At 46.9% G+C, this 16,283-nt stretch overlaps 1 protein-coding gene across 1 annotated transcript in view; it reads right to left on the minus strand.

Moving 5' to 3' along the window:
* The window catches only part of FGD5 (FYVE, RhoGEF and PH domain containing 5), a 116,004-nt gene that overhangs the window by 1,440 nt on the left and 98,281 nt on the right, over positions 1–16,283 (minus strand). Inside the window, exons 13-20 of the mRNA XM_090284222.1 lie at positions 16,025–16,108; positions 13,424–13,503; positions 11,165–11,264; positions 10,680–10,817; positions 9,838–9,967; positions 8,901–9,031; positions 6,201–6,329; positions 249–403 (exon numbers count right to left, since the gene is read on the minus strand). Of these exons, the coding sequence (XP_090140348.1) occupies positions 249–403; positions 6,201–6,329; positions 8,901–9,031; positions 9,838–9,967; positions 10,680–10,817; positions 11,165–11,264; positions 13,424–13,503; positions 16,025–16,108 (947 nt within the window). The remainder of the gene's footprint in view (positions 1–248; positions 404–6,200; positions 6,330–8,900; positions 9,032–9,837; positions 9,968–10,679; positions 10,818–11,164; positions 11,265–13,423; positions 13,504–16,024; positions 16,109–16,283) is intronic.

Below are 16,283 nucleotides of genomic sequence, written 5' to 3' on the forward strand. Positions count from 1 at the left end.
CTTATTTGTTTCCTCAGCATTTAGCAAAAGGCCTGGAACACAGTACAGTACAAAGGTTTGCTGAATCAATGCATCAATAAATCATAATCTTTAAAAATCGCACAACTAAGCATAGGTAGTTCTGCTATGGCCCATAGAGACTTGATGGGATGTGATGGCTGGAGGAGAATGGAAACCACAGCCCCAGGTAACAACTAGTTTCCTTCTGAGAGCAAGGCAAGGAAATGTAGGACTAGTTATTGTAGTACCTCTGGGCTGAACTGGTATCCTCTGCTTTGAAGCTATAAAATAGGGTTTTCTTGTGGTAAAGGTGAAAAACAGGTCCTACTTCGCTGCTGCCCTCTTCCTTTTCTGGGGCAATGGTGAACCCTAGCAGAGGCATACTCTCCATGGCTACTGTGTCCTGCAGGGAACAAACAGAAGGAAAAACTGATATTAAACACAGCAGTATACACAGTCAACTGCTTAGCATTCACTGATAACTCCAATTTGAGCTACATGATGAGCCCTTCTGCTGGGACATGCCTTGGACACAATGAGATATCCTCTTCATCTTCACTGCCTGCCAGGACTAGGCATGAGGTAAAAAAGAAATTTATCATTTTGTGATAGCCTATCAGGGTCCAGGCATTTTCATCTTTACATTATCTTGTTTAATCATGATGATTAGAAAATGTTATAGAAAATGTCACCCCCATTCTAAAAAGATACTGAGGCTCAGAGAAGGTAAATAACTTCTGAAAATCACACAGCAAGTAAGGGGCAGAGCTGGAATTTGGACTCATGATCAGCTTCTAATCCCATATTCTTTCCACTGATTCAGTTAATCAGTGACTCAGTTTTCTAGAGTTACTTCTTTTTATTCTCACCTGAGCACATTTTCATTTACTATTTTAGAGTGAGAGAGAGAGAGAGGAAGGGAGGGAGAGAAACACTGATGTGAGAGAAGCTGATCAGTTGCCTTCGTAGACACCCAGACTGGGGAATCTGCAGGGGAGCTGGGGTTCCACGCTAGGATTGGGGATCGTACAGCATCCTGACCAGGGGTTGCATGTGCTGCACCCAGACGGGGGATGCACCCACAACCCAGGTATGTACCCTGACTGAGAATCGAACCCACAACCCTTTGGTTCCAGGATGACACTCCAACCACTGAGCTGTACTGGCTAGGGCTAGAGTTGCTTCTGATAACATATTTTGTACTCATTTCCCCCTGCCCTCATTCACAGGGCTTCAGAATGGAGTACTTGGGGTGTCTATGCTATAAAGGTGCTAATAATGTAATGAGATGCACTCAGAGAACATAGATGGGCCTTAAATCATAGTGCTTTGTGGAAAAAGAAAGCTTTTATACATAAAGATTTTTACATACACATCTATGTAAAAATATCTGTTCATAAGCAATACAATTTTATAAAATGACATTTAAACAAAGATATAATTAGTTAAGCACATTAGAATAGTGGGAGGGGAGAAGATTCTGTATAAAAGGAAATCAATTTTCAAAGATTGCTAGATTAGAAAAATAATTTGACCAACATCCATACATGATAAAAACTCAGCAAACTAGCAGAAGGGAACTTCCTTAATCTGACACAGCACATCCATAAAATACCTATAACTTAACATCATACTTAATAGTGACATACTGAATGTTTATCCCTTAAGACTGGGAACAAATAAGACGGTGTTAATCTTATCAATGAAATTCAACACTGTTCTAGAGGTCCTAGCCTTTGGATTAAGGAAAGAAAAAGAAGTAAAAGACAAAGATCAGAAAAGAAGCAAAGCTGCTTACAAAGGACAAAACAACTAAAACAAATTAGGAATTTACTAAGGTCACAAGATAATCATTAAAAAAATATTTATATAGTAGCAGCAAACAACTAGAGCATAAAATAAATTCTATTCAAAATTGCACCCAAAAGTAAAATACTTAGGAATAAAGTTAACAGAAATTCAAGAACACAAATGTAAGACCTCTATACTAAAAACTACAAAACATTAAAAGAAATAAAGATTAATACCATGTTCATGAATTGGAAGATTCAATATTGTTAAGATGCCAATTCTTCCCAAACTGACCTACAAATTTACTAATCCTTGTCTTAATCTCAGCAGGCATTTGTAGAAATTGACAAGCTTATATGGAAACACAAAAGACCTAGAATATGCAAAACAATCTTTAAAAAGAACAAAGTTGGAGGACTGACACAACCTTACATCAAGACTTATTATAAAGTTATAGTAATTAAGACAGTATGGTACTGGCATAAGGACTGGTAAAAATATACCAGTCAAATAAAATAGCCCAGAAGTAGACCCACACTTTTTCAGTTATTTGATATGTAACAAAGACACCCGAATAATCCAATAGGGAAAGGAAAATCTTTTCAACAAATGGTGTCGGAACAACTGGATATCCATATGGAAAAAAATAAACCTCAACCCCTATCTCACAGCATACAGCTAATTTGAACAGACCTAAATGTAAAAGCTGAAACAGGAGAGTTTTCATAAGAAAATATAGGGGAATAACTGACTTTCAGTAGACAAAGGCTTCTTAGGTCATAAATTAATAGCCATAAAGGAAAACATGGGTAAACTAGGTTTTACTGAAGTTATAAACTTCATTCACTGAAAGAGCCATTCATTAAGAAAATCAACAGGCAAGCCACAGACATTTATCTGACAAAAAGACTTGTATCCAAGGTATACAAAGAATTCCTATAACTCAGGAAGAAAACCTGCTTTAGAGAAAACAGTCAAGAGATCTAAACAGACACCTCTCAAAGGGAAATATATGAATGACCAAAATGTACATAAAAATATCATTAGTCATTAGGAGAATCTAAAAACCACATTGAGCAGCAATCTCTATGGAGCACATCTGTGCCTTTTCCCTCCCTCTTCCTTCTCTAGAGCAATCTCTCTCTCTCTCCTTCCAGAGCACTCCCATGCCTCTTCCTCTTTAATCCCTCAAGGCGTGCATCTCTATCCTTCTTTTTCCTAAGCTCCAAGGGCCCTTCTACTATCTCTGTGGCTTTCTAAGTAAACTTGCTTTTATTAAAAAAAAAAACAAAAGAAAAGAAAACATTGAGGTACTACTATACCTTCACAGAATGGCTAAAGTTACAGACAATACCACGTGTTGACAAACATGTGGAGCAACCAGAACTCCCATATTTAATATATTGTTGGGGGGACTGTAAACTGGTATGTCATTTTGGGAAAAGGTCTGGTTATTTTTTATAAACCAAACACATAAGTTTCTATAATCCAAAAATTCCAACTCTAGGTATTTACCCAAGGTGAAATAAAAGCTTATTTTCACACAAAAACCTGTATGCAAATGTTTGAAGTGGCTTTATTAATAATTACCCTTAACTGGAAACACCCTAAATGTCCTCCAACTGGTGAATGGATAAATAAACTGGTGCGTTCACAAAACAGAATACTTCTCAGCCATGAAAAGGAATGACCTATTGCTATATGTGATGTGACTGAATCTCAAAAACATCATGCTGACTGGAAGAAGTCACATGTGATTCCACTTATATGAAGATCTAAAAGAGGCAAACTACGGTGGAAAAAAAATCAGAATGGTGTGTTGCCTCTGGGACAGGAGTGAGGTGGAACTTTATAGATGTATGCATGCTCCAAACCCATCAAACAGCACCCTATTTGTGCACTTCATTTTGTGTAAGCTGTACCTCAAAAGAAAAAAAGATACACAAAAACTGAACTCTTAGGAGGAAGTATACTTTAAAAAGCATCAAAAAGATGGAAGAGGGATGAATATAAATAGATACCTGACCAAGGAAGTATAGTAACATGTTAACTGTATAATCTAGCTCATGAATTTTTGACAGTTCACTGAAAATTCTTTCAACATACCTTTGTTTGAAATTTGTATAATAGTACCTATATTAAATAATCGTCGTCGGCAGCCGTCCGTCTCGAGAGACGATGGTGTAGCTTCTTAAGAGTCTATCTGCACCGCCGAGAATGGCTGTGCAGTCCGACTCGGGAGTGACACGGTATCTGTCTCCTCCCGTGTTGAATCGACATCTTGCGATGACGCTGGGGTGTCCTCTCCAGTGAAGCTGAAGCTACAGAGCCTGGGCAGGGTGATATGGAGGGTCTGCTGTTGCCCATGCAGCAGACCCCCCCTCTCTTCGCAGCTGAAGGGTCCAAGGGAAAGACGGAGTCAATACAGCTTGGCTTCAGGTGCGCCGCAGGAGTTGCCGGTGATGACTACAACGTCAAACCGCCTTAGGGACTCCGGCTCCGGATTTTCTGTCGGGGTTTACTCCCCTAGCCTTTCCCCTGAAGAGGTATGCCGCAAGGCAGCGGAGGTTTTTTGGAGTCAGAGTTTTCCTTCTCTGATGTGCCCTGACTGGAAGATTGAACCAGCGACACTTAGCTCGCAGGCCGACGCTCAATCCACTGAGCCAAACCAGCCAGGGGATTAAATAATAAATTGTTAGAAAAAAGAAAAAAGATTCCTTTGTGTTTCTGACAGTCACTTTCTGTCAGGACTATTACTGAATAGCAAGTTACATTAGCTTTGGTCAGCACAGGTACATGATGTGTTCACGATCGTATAAACAGTGAATATTGGCTATCCACATTATCGAGCCTTTTTTCTTTGATGGAATTTAAAGCTGGTCCTATCACTAGAATATGCTTATTGACAAATTGTACAAGTTCTCCTCTCAAACTATTTTGGAAGCATACTTAAATTCATCTTTTAAAATCAACTTATGCTGTCACTTCCAAGACAACTATTGCTTAGAACATAAAGACTTTGGGTTTTCCATTCTCAGACAGGACTCATCTCTCTTTGGTGTTATTTAATTATCACTAGCCCTTGCTGATCTAAGTCAGAATTTCTTCTCAACGTGTGTCCGGTGCAACAACAGTTCTACCTGATGTTCCATGAGGAATGGTCTGTGGTGAGGCCAGCTTGGGAAATTGCCATGTCTAAGAGATCCGCAACATGGCTTTGTATGTGAGAGATTCTGAGAAGTATGACTGTAAGGAAGTCCCACTCACTGCCTACGCAGGGTTCCCTCAGAACCCCATTTTTAGAGAACCGCTGCAGTGAACTGTGGAAAGTCTGCTCAGGAAGATGCTGCCCTGGGCTGCAGAGGACAGTACATCATACTTCACTTTGTTCTGGAAAGATCAAAATTCTCCCCAGCATAGAATGCCCCATCTGTGGACATGTGAGCAAAGGAGCCCCTTGAGGTGGGCTCCTGAGTCGCTCAGGTCCACAGTGAGTACCCTCTCTATGTCTGGGTCCCTGCTGGCCTCTGGAACCCCTGAGGACACGGCTGACTGCAGCCATCACAGCTGTGGGTCCCTTGTCAGGGAAGCTTTAGGTGCTGAAGAAGGAAGTTGCTTTTGCTCACTTGCCAGCATCTGTGCTCAGGGGAAAGGGCCAGCCCTGTGCTCTGTGCATATCCTCACGGGGTGATACACCCAGCCTGTGCAGCAGGGCAGGATGCGTTTAGGTTCTGTTTTCAAAGCGCATTTATTTAGCCTGTGGAAGTCACCACATGGTGGGGCCTGGACATGGAAATCTTTCACGTTATCCTACAGGCTCAGCCTGAGTCAGGACCGGACGGCTCCTGCTGTAGAACCACAGCCCACACCTATCTACTTCAGTAGGAGGCTTGATTTCTGAGGCCTTCTCTCCTATATTTTAGAAGATGTAAGATGTTCTATAAAAAAATATAAACAAGTTTTACTTAATAGAAGAGTTATTACAAGACAATGTAATAATGAAAGAAAAGCACAGAAGAAGATGTGGCAGCTTCCTTCAACCTGTTCAATTTTGTCCCAAACAACTGAAGTGGAGAACAGAAAGCAGCTTCCTCTTACAGAGCGCTGGGCTCATACTGGATGCTGGGCCTGTGACATCCAAACGCTTTGGTGCACAGGTCCGCATGCTGTACTACCTTATCTCCACGCAGGTCTGGGGTGGACACACAGCTGTATGTCCACAGCAACGCTCAGCACATTGCATTGCTTAGTAAAGACTTGACTGACATGGGAACTGGAACCAGCACCCAGGCTTCACACTGCCCTGAGGTGACAAGGCGTGTTGCACACCTCACACGGACATTCTGAGGCTCAAGCTTAACCTTCGAGCCTTCACAGGAGAGAGGAGAGAAAGCACAAACCACTACTACCTCACTGGCCATGTAGGTGTAGAGTACTTTGCCTTTGATGACAAACCAGAGCTTCTTCCAGTGCCTCTTGCCTTTCTTACACCGGCTCAGATAGCCACTGATGGCGGAGCCCTCTCCAGAGGCGGCCACCTGGCAGAAAGGAAGCAGAGTGGTCAGAGCGCCAGGTGGTGGGCACAGTTCAGAAAGAGCCAAAATGACATGCAAAACAATTGGCAGTGTTTATACTGCTTTGAAATCTGAGACTTGGATGAGGTCTCAGGACCATTCTAGCACCTCAAAGGCAGCAAAACAGTACCTTGGTTTGAGGCCCAGGATTTGCTGACCAAGAATCAAGAAATGCCTTCAGGAGTGCTGCCCCCTAGTGGCGTTCCAGATTCCTGGTCCTCCTAAAAGCCCCAACACCCCCAAATTATGAAACTGTTGATACCCAGAGGAAGGGTTCTTTCTTCCTTCTAAAATTGATTCTTACACTTCTCCGCTTATAGATTTCTTGCACTTAAGGAGGGATCCTCTTTGTACTGTTTACCTAAAGGTTTTATCATCTCCTGCCTAATGAGATGTAACTCCTCCCCTTATTATTATTAGTAATCATCTCTTGGGCAGGCTTTATGTGGGGGTTAAGAACACAGGCTTGGAGCAATACCAATCTAGGTGCTACCAGTTTATGGACAGGTACTGTCATGCAACTTCCTCTAAGTCTCAGATTCCTTACTAGTTAAATTGGAATTAAATGACATAAGACAGGTGACCTGCCTGACAGGTACAGTGACTGACCAACAGCAGGTGCTCCATAAATATTAATCTTACTGTTAGAGCAAGGCATCCAGGTTTAGAAATAATTTAATTTGACTTTCTCATTGTACAAGTGGGGAAACTGAGGCTTAGAGGAATGGAGGGATCTACCAAAGGTCAAATCCCTGCTGAGTCGAAGAGAGGTAAGAACATGAATCTCTCAGCAAACACTTCAGAGGTCAATGAACGTCAGTGGAGGGAAAGGAAGTGCTGACTAGCTCTGGCTGTTCTGAGAAGCATAGGGAAGGAACCTGCCTGCCACAGGTCCGGGACTTCTACACCAAACACTGGTTCTCTCTCCCCCCACTTGCTGTGCTCAAACATCTCACAGTGAGAAAGGCAGGGTGGACAGAACATGGCAGGGGAAACCGATTCTGCAACCTCCCTTTCTGACAGATGCTTGGAGGGCAGCATTTCTACAGACTCTCAGGGGGAGTAGGTCTTACTGGTGAGGCACAGCCCTTGGGGGAAGGGGGAAGGGCGGCAGGAGACTGGGGCACGTTTCTCCTGGGGCCGCTATAGATCCACTGACTGCAGTCTTTGCTGGATAATAAAAAGGCTGTCATTTGGGCAAAAATTACCAAGGGGCTGGCTGGGGCAGAGCCACATGGCAACAGGATCAGAGCAGCTGGACACTGGAAGGACAAGAGCAGTGTTCTCAGACTCGGCCCCCACGGAACACTCAGGTTCTATGAGCCTGACTCATGTAGACCACCAGCACGGTGGGAGTGACAGGGTGAGCTTTTCTTGGTTTGTGGAAAGGGACTAGTTAAAGAAAAGATGGGACAACCATACCATGTAAAATGTGAGAGCAGATGGGAAATAATATCTAAGAGAAATTAAGTGAAGATTCAGGATAATATGCTATCCTTTGGGTAGAAAAGAGGACCTATAAATGTACACTTTTGTGATGTATATACATTAAAATTCCTGGAAGGATCCATGAGAAACTTGATGGCGGTTACTTCTGGGGTGGGTAGGACTGAAGGAGTTTGTGGAGGGAGAGAAACTCACTCTTATCACATATTCTTTTGTGCTTTAAAAAATAAAATTTTTTTTTTTTTACCAAGCATGGGTTATTCCCAAGTTTTTTAATATTTAAAAAATTTTTTTTTACCAAGCATGGGTTATTCCCAAGTTTTTTAATATGCAAAAGGAATTAAGTTGACAGAACTGCACCCATTAACATTTTTCATCCCCTAACACATTTTAAACCCTTGCCATCTGCTGCTCAATAATGAATATTAATGAAAAAACTTAGAAACAGCTGATCACACTTCTTTCAACAGCTTGCATATTCAGGGGCACACATTTGTTTGTGGCTGTGATTAGGATCCAGAGGTGTAAGTCTGGCCCTATTTCCGGATGAAACTGAGTTTAGCCAGTTTTGAAGTCTCCTGCAAAGAATGCTGTGGCTTCCAGGGGGCTTGCCACCTGAGCCTGTTTGGGACCCACAGGGTGAGAGGTTGGTACAGCTCAGAGGGCCTGCCATGGGAGAGCCAAGCTGGATTGAAGATGCTTTAGTTGGAAAAGCCCCAGGGATCTATGCTGGACCCTTGGGTACTAGGTCTAGGCTATGTGTTAGGAGAAAGAAAAGAGAAAAGACAGAGTTGGACAAGAGAGGCAGAGAGAAGGATGCAGAAGCTGTCTCCTGACACCACCTACAACCACTTCGGGTCCTGCCCTCTGCCACCAAGCAGGCATCTTCTCAGTCATGCCCAGGAGATAGGCACTGCCCTTGTCAGTGGTGAGTCAGTCCTGGTAGACAGAATGTCTCCCGTTAGGGGTGCTCTTTGTCCCAAAAGCCCAGTCAGGCTAGGGGACAGAGGAGCCTGACACAGTCCACACAGGAGACCATGAACCTTCCAAGTCCCTCGATGCCCACACAGGCAGCCCCACCTGTCTCACCTCGGTCAGGGCTGAAGGGACTTTCTTCTGCTTCTTGGAGGTCGAGGGGTGGATGCTATGGAAGACTGATGAGAAGGCACTGCTCGAGAAGCGGGGGGAGGACAGAGGGAAGCTCATGCTCACTGGCCGCTCTGTAGCCAAGACAGTTAAGGGGGAGGGAGGTAAGTGCCCACGTGGACAGGCATGCTGGTTCCTTGGAACACCAATTCCTGTAACCCAGAGCTCCCAATCCTTCCCGAGACGGGAACCAGCCTCACCGTGGGGTTTAAGCGCAACCAGAAAAGTGGGCACACTCCCTTCCTCTGACACAAAGGCCCTGGGGGTCAGGAAGGAAGGCTTCTCCTGGGTACTGGCTATACCTTCTTCTCCAGGTCCCCAGGAGGCTGGGGTGCCACTGTCCTGTCTGATGGCCTCAGTAGCCCCCAAGGAGAACCCTTTGGATTTAGGCCCAGGTTACACTTGCTCTCCCTCCTGCCCAACCCTGCTTGGGCAAAGCCAATGCCCTGAGCACAGTCTCTCAGGAGCCAGCTCAGTGTCCTCAGGCGGCTTTATCAGAGGACCTCAGCCCTTCCCTGACCCACGACTCTGCTGTGCGTCTCACCGCCCTTGTCCCCCAAGGGCCCACAGAACACAGGCCTACAAAACACTAAGAAAAGGGGTGCTATGGCAAAGTAAACACAAGCACCCCACTTACTGTCCCCATCACTGAGAGGCACTGACTCAGCATTTCCCAAACTTGGCTGCCCTTGGAACCCGTCTTCTGGGAGCACCTATCAATTTTCCTCGGAACCCGCATTTTGGGAAATGGTGTCCAGTGTGAGTTTAAACCCCTAGTTTCTCCTGGAGGGCTGCTGCTGTCTTGAGCCTCTGGGGAAAGTGGCTTAAGGAACCAATCACAGGCCACCTGGAAGGAAGGTGAGGCTGGGTCCCAGGTTACCTCTCATCAGGCCTGGGACATCCCCGCCCCTCTTCTTTAGCTCCCTGTAGCAGCCGTCGCAGACCTTAGCCATCCGGTCCTTGAGGTACTTCAGAGGGTACTTGTTTCTCGAACAGTTCCGGCACACGATCTGCAGGCCCAGTTGGGGATGCGTGTCAGAGTGGTTCTCATCATTTTGGCACATGCAGGGGGTCAGCAGCCTTTCCCCTCTGCCTGCCTACCTGCCCTCATCTCCTCCAGGGACTATGCCAGGTCCCCCTGCTTTTCCAATGTACCCCCTCAGACTGTGCAGATGCTTATCTGTTTTTTTCTGATGAGCCCTTAACCATGACAGATACTTTTTAAAAATCCTCACCCAAGGATATGTTCACTGATTTTAGAGAAATAGGAAGAAGGGGTTAGAGAGGGGGAGAGAGAGAGAAAGGGAGAGAAAGATTAATGTGAGATTGGTTGCCTCCCGTACATGCCCCAGTTGGGGATTGAACCTGCAACTTAGGTATGTGCCCTGACTGGGGATCGAACTGTAATCTCTTTAGTGTATGGGATAACACTCCAATCCACTGAACCACACCAGCCAGGGCAAGATACTTTTTTTTTTCACAAGGACAATAACCACATATGCTATGACTTTCTTTTGGGAACATGGTGGTGTTGTGGCAGGTGTCCAGTACTAGGAACCATGGTTTGAGGTTATCAATAAAATGAGCGCTAACAGTCCCTACCTCACAGGGTTGGTGTGAACATGCCGTGCTCCAGGCCGGTGTGCAGTAGCTGCTGGGTGCCCCTGAATCCCAAACCCACGCCCCGCCCTGCACACACTCCCCTGTCACGGAGCAACTCACCTTGCCACAAGCATGGCAGTGATGACGCCTCAAGGTGAGGGAGAAGTCACAGCCGCAGTTCATGCACATCATAACGTGTGTGACAGGCACCAGAGTGGGGGGCCTCTCCCCTAGGCTGACCCCCAGCCTTTCCCGTATCTAGAGCAATGGGATGGGGTCAAGCACTGTGGTCAGCAGACTGACTGGATGGGTGCCCCTTTCCTGTACAGGGGATGTATCTGTGTGGATTCTAGATCTATACCATCCCCCTGTCCTTGCATCCTCCAGGAGGCTGATCTTGGGTTAGAAACAGAGCCAGCTGGAGGGGCCATGCTCCAGGTGGGGCTGCACAGTGATGCTGGGCTGGTGGAAACATGACAAGTGAGGTAGGAGGGAAGCCAGTGCCTGATGCAAAGAGATGCAGGTTTTTCTGGGTGTGTTACCTGCCCAGGGAAGCCCAGGGCTGTGTGGTGTGGTGTCAGGAGGGTCCCGGGGCCCCCACGCACCTCCACGCTGTGGTGGAAGGCAGCCAGAGCCTGGGCCTTGTAGTCCTCAGGGAGGGCTCTGCTCAGACAGCCATGCCATTCGTCCCGCTCTGCACAGGAGCTGTGGGCACAGGCCAGAGTTAGTGAGAGTGTGTGAGGGGCCCAAGCGCCTGGCGCCCCTGCCCCTCCCACATGCCTGAGCCCCTCAGTGTCTGAAATCCCACCAGCAAGTACCCGCCACCTGCTAGACTAGGCTTGCACCTCAGCACCACCTGCTAGCAGGGAGCCCGGGGCACACTGCCATTTCCCTGGCTCCTTTTCACCTACAACATGGGGGTGTCAAAATTCTTCCTCCCTCAGGGCTTTTGTGGGGATGAAATGACATATGGGATGTAGATGGACTTTGTCAATGACAAAGCAGAGTGTTAGGGAGGCTCTCAGGGGCCCACATTTTAGGAGGGATGGGTGGGCAGGGGGCAGGGGGAGAGGGGTATACAGCAGCTGGCTAAGGCCAAGATCCCAGTCTCACCAACTGACCACACAGTTTCCCAAACTTCTCAGACACTCACTCATCCTAAAGCTGACTTCCCACATCCCGCTGTGTGCCTGGAAGCGGACCTGCGTGGTGGCAGCCACACTAGGCTTTGAGCTGCCCAATTCTCACAGGGTCCACTAGGTGTCGCTCCCACCCCACACTAAGTATGTTGCCTCACCCAGAGAAGGGGTTGGGTTGGCCTGGGAGGCAGAAAGGGTGGTGGCCAGCCAGATGCCATGTCCCTAAAAGCAGATGTATGGGTCCCGCTGTCCCTGGAAGCTTTGGTGGGAAGGATCTGGGTTAGCAGGGCGATGACCCGCCTGTCAGTGACGGTGGCTCCTTGAGGCCACTGGCCAAAGGGCAGTGACTCCACCTAAGAGAGATGAGCAGCCCCACCTGAAGGGCTGAGCAGCCTGACCTGTCAGCACCCTCACCTCACAGTTGGGCAAACAGAAACCATACCCTGGGTCTGATTTTACCTCTAGTCAAGGGGAGGGGAGGGGAGGGGAGGCCATGGAACCCCACCCAGGCATTACCTCCTCCATGAAGCTTCCTCTTGCTCCCCAATATGGGTTCACTCCTTGAAATGTCCAAGGCTTCTTCTACCCCCAGGCAGTAAATAGTAGTAAAAAAGCGCTCTGGGTCGCACAGTACTGCATTTGCACCCCTGTTTGGTTTCACGTGGCTATGTGACCCCTTTCTAGCCCTCAGCTCCCCAAGCACAGGAGGAGCTGCAAGGCCCACCTCCAGGGTCAGTGAGGAGGGTCAGAGACCCAGCAGGTGCCCATGAGGGTCACTCTTGCCATCACCATTATTAATTCTTACAGCAGTTATATTCTGTATTGTAACCAGTTCACAACTCCTACCCAGGATGTGGGCTCTCTCCAGCCCTGAGCAAATCAAGGCTTAAAGACTCAGTGCCCTCAGCACAGACCTGGCACTGAGGAGCGGCTAATCAAGACTTAATAGTCAAACACGTCTATGAGACAGCCTGTGGGTGGGTACGCGCACATTTCACGCCACACCAGGACCTCCACCCCACACAAAGGGCACTGCTGCCAACCTGGGTCACCACTACCTGAGAGGAAAGACACCCAAGCCTTGGGGACCCTGTCCCCCCCACCATGCCCAGTGCGGCCCTGGCAGGATCCACACCTCCCTGGTTTCTGAGCTTGAGTTGGCCTGGCCCTGAACGCCCGGGTAGGGGTGAGGGTGGGGGTGGGGGTCGGGGTGGAGCTTCTTCACTGCCTGCAGCCAGAGGAGGAACCCTGGGCATCTGAGGGCCTGGGGAGAAACGGAGGGTTCTGAGAGAGAGGCCAAACGCCCAACCAGGGAGGGCTGGACCACACGCTCACTTGTTTTTTCTCTCCAGACACGAAAGCCTAAAAGCAGATACTTGATGAACTAAGGTGCAAAATGCATTCTTTACCCGACTTAACTTTCTGTGTTGTTGTAAAGACCCCACAATCCCTAGCGGTTTACAACCATGAGATACTGTTATTGTTACATTTTAGGGAAAGGGGCTCATGCATATTTTAGGGGTGGGGAGAGATGTCAGTTTTAGCAGATCCTCAAAGTCACCTGTGATCCCAAAATGGTTAAGAAACACTGAAAAGAAAGAAGTTCTTTGATCCAACAGATACCAAAATAAAACTGAAGATACATCCAACATTTGTTATTCCACTTTCCACCTGAAACTCTGTCCCTTTATCCCCCAGGTCCTCCCTCCTTCCTCCTCCCCATACCTTGCAGACAGAATCAGACAGGACTCAGACGTCTCAATCTTTAGAGCGTAGGGTACTTTCTCCATCACAGGGCGGCTGACCTGGAAACGAACAGAGGCACCTCAGGGAGAGGGCATGAAGGAGCCACCACAGACTAGATTCTTCCTCTGGTCCTGCCACTGCCCCTCTCTAAGCCTGTGTTTCCTCAGATGCTCAAAGACATGGCTGATGCTGGTGGGGGGGGGGGCAGTGGAGTCCTGGCTGCCAACTCCGACTCTGATTCCATGGTCCTTGGCCGAAGCCCGCCCTCAGGAAGGTTGTGCAGTCTCCCCCTCCAGGTCCAGCCTCCAGGAGCTGGCGAGGCCCCCACAGTGCCTCTCATGACTCTCCTCCCCATCCTCACCTCCCACTCCATTCTCCCAACTCAGTGTTCCCCACTCTGACCCCAAAGCCAGAGTTAACTTCCTAAACCCACCTGCCCATTAAGCCCTCAAGAATCTCCATCAGCTCCCAGCCATCCTTGTACTTAGGATGAAGTTACACTGACCAGGCCCTCTTCCTTCCTGTCTTTTCTGCCCTTATCCATGAGATTGTCTAGCTGGGTGGGCATCTCTCTTACATTTGTTTAAAAAATGTCTGCCACTTGAACAGATGTTTGCATCTCAAGTTTATAGCAGCATTATTTACCATAGTCTAAAGGTAGAAGCAACCCAAGCATCCATCCATGGGTGAAAGGACAAACAAAATATGGTATATCCACAGGATCTCATTTGTATGTGGAATCTAATGACTGAAATAAACTGATGAACAAAACAGAAACAGAGGCATAGATCCATGGAACAGACTGACAGCTGTCAGAAGGGAGGGGGAGGAGGGAATGGATGAAAGAAGGTGAAGGGATTAGCCTAAGAAATTATGCGTAACTCATTGATACAGACAACAGTGTGGTGATGGCCAGAAGGAAGTGGGGCAGGGGCTAGGAGGAGGGGGGAAAATGAGGGGAAATGTGGATATCTGTAATAGTGTTAATAATAAAAATATTATGGCTAAAAATGTGGTATATGTGTACAATGGAATATTAGACATAAAAAGGAAGGAAATTCTGACACATGGCAACATCCATGTTTTATGTGGGTGGATCTTGAGGACATAAGGCTAAGTGGAGTAAGCCACTCTCAAAAGGACAAATACTGTGTGAATCCACCTGTCTGAGGCGCCCTTGTGCACTGTTGGTGGGATCATCAACTGGTACAGACACTGTGGAAAACAGTATACAGAGTCCTTAAAACATTAAGATTAGAACTACCATATAATCTAGCTATTCCACTTCATTTTCTTTATTTGAAGCAAATGAAAACACTCATTAAAAAAATGCACTCCTATGTTCACTGCAACATTATTTACAATAGCCAAGATACGGCAATGACTTAAGTGTCCTCTGATAGATGAATGGATAAAAAAGATGTGGTACAAACTCAGCCACAAAAAAAGAATGAAATCTTGCCATCTGTGACAACATGAATGAACCATGAAGTTATAATGTTAACAAGTCGGGAGGAGAAAGACACAGAAAGTATGATTTCACTCTATGTGGAATCAAAAACCAACCAAACAAACAAAGATTCAGATACAGAGGGAAGACTGGTTGTCACTAGAGGGCAAGGGGATTAGGGGGACAAAAGAGTGAGGGGGGGTCAACTGTATGGTGATGGATAGTGACTAGACTTTTGAAGGTGATCACTTTGTAGTGTATACAGATATTAAGTTATAATGCAAATCTGAAACTTATATAATAAAACACTTAACATAATTAGTAAAGTCATAGAGAGACAGCAGAACGGTGGCTGCCAGGGGTGGGGTTGGGGGAACGGGGAGTTAGTGCTGGATGGGCGTGGAGTTTCAGTTTAGGGAGCTGGATGATGGCCACGGCTGCACAATGTAAATGTACAATGCCGCTGAGTAGTATAATTAAAAATGGTTAAAATGATAAGTTTTATGTATACTTTTACCACATTTAAAAAAAAATTACCGCCCTGGCTGGTGTGGCTCAGTGGATTGAGCACCGGTCTGCAAACCAAACCAAAAGGTTGCAGGTTCGTTTCCCAGTCAGGGCACATGCCTGAGTTACAGGCTAGGTCCCCAGTTGGAGGTGTGCAAGAGGCAACTGATCCATGTTTCTCTCACACACTGATGTTTCTCTCCCTCTCTTTCTCCCTCCTTTCCCCTCTCTTTATAAATATATAAATAAATATTTTTTTTTTAAAGTGGCTATTGCTGTTAAGTAACTACAATTAAAAAAAAAAATTACCAAACACCTATGTGTTTCTTCCCTCCGAGCCTTTGCTTACACATTTCTCTCCTCCTAGGACACCCTTCTCCAACTGTCCACACATTATTCACTCTAAGGGACTCAGCTCCCATCCTCCAGAAAGCCCTCCTTCACCCTCTACCCCTGCACTGGCCTACCTATAGCATAATCCTGCTGTAACCCACACCATAGCCCTGGTTGTCGGGGCTCCCTCTGCCCAGCTGGTCTGTGAGCTCCTAGAAGCAGGGATGTTGTCCCCTCCTCACCTGGGGTCTCCCCTGACCACCCCAGGGTGCCTAGCATTAGGCATTTACCTTCATGCTGGCTACTGGCAACGTGTTCTTCAGCCGATACTTCCCATCCTTCTGGGGATACGTGTACAGGAGCATGTCGCTCATCTGGGGAGAAGGAAACCCTATCAGACTTGTCTTGGTCCCAGAAGGCTGCGCTGAGCTTCTGTCCTGGATGATCACCAAGCACGGGGTCCACATGCCTCCTGCATTCCCCAGGGACCACACAAGAGAGCGAAACCATAGTGGGCTGAGACATGAACCCCCTCTCCGCAGTTTCACT

This window comes from Furipterus horrens, unplaced genomic scaffold, assembly GCF_987537825.1.
Source record: "Furipterus horrens unplaced genomic scaffold, mFurHor1.1.pri manual_scaffold_7, whole genome shotgun sequence".
NCBI classification, from domain to species: domain Eukaryota; kingdom Metazoa; phylum Chordata; class Mammalia; order Chiroptera; family Furipteridae; genus Furipterus; species Furipterus horrens.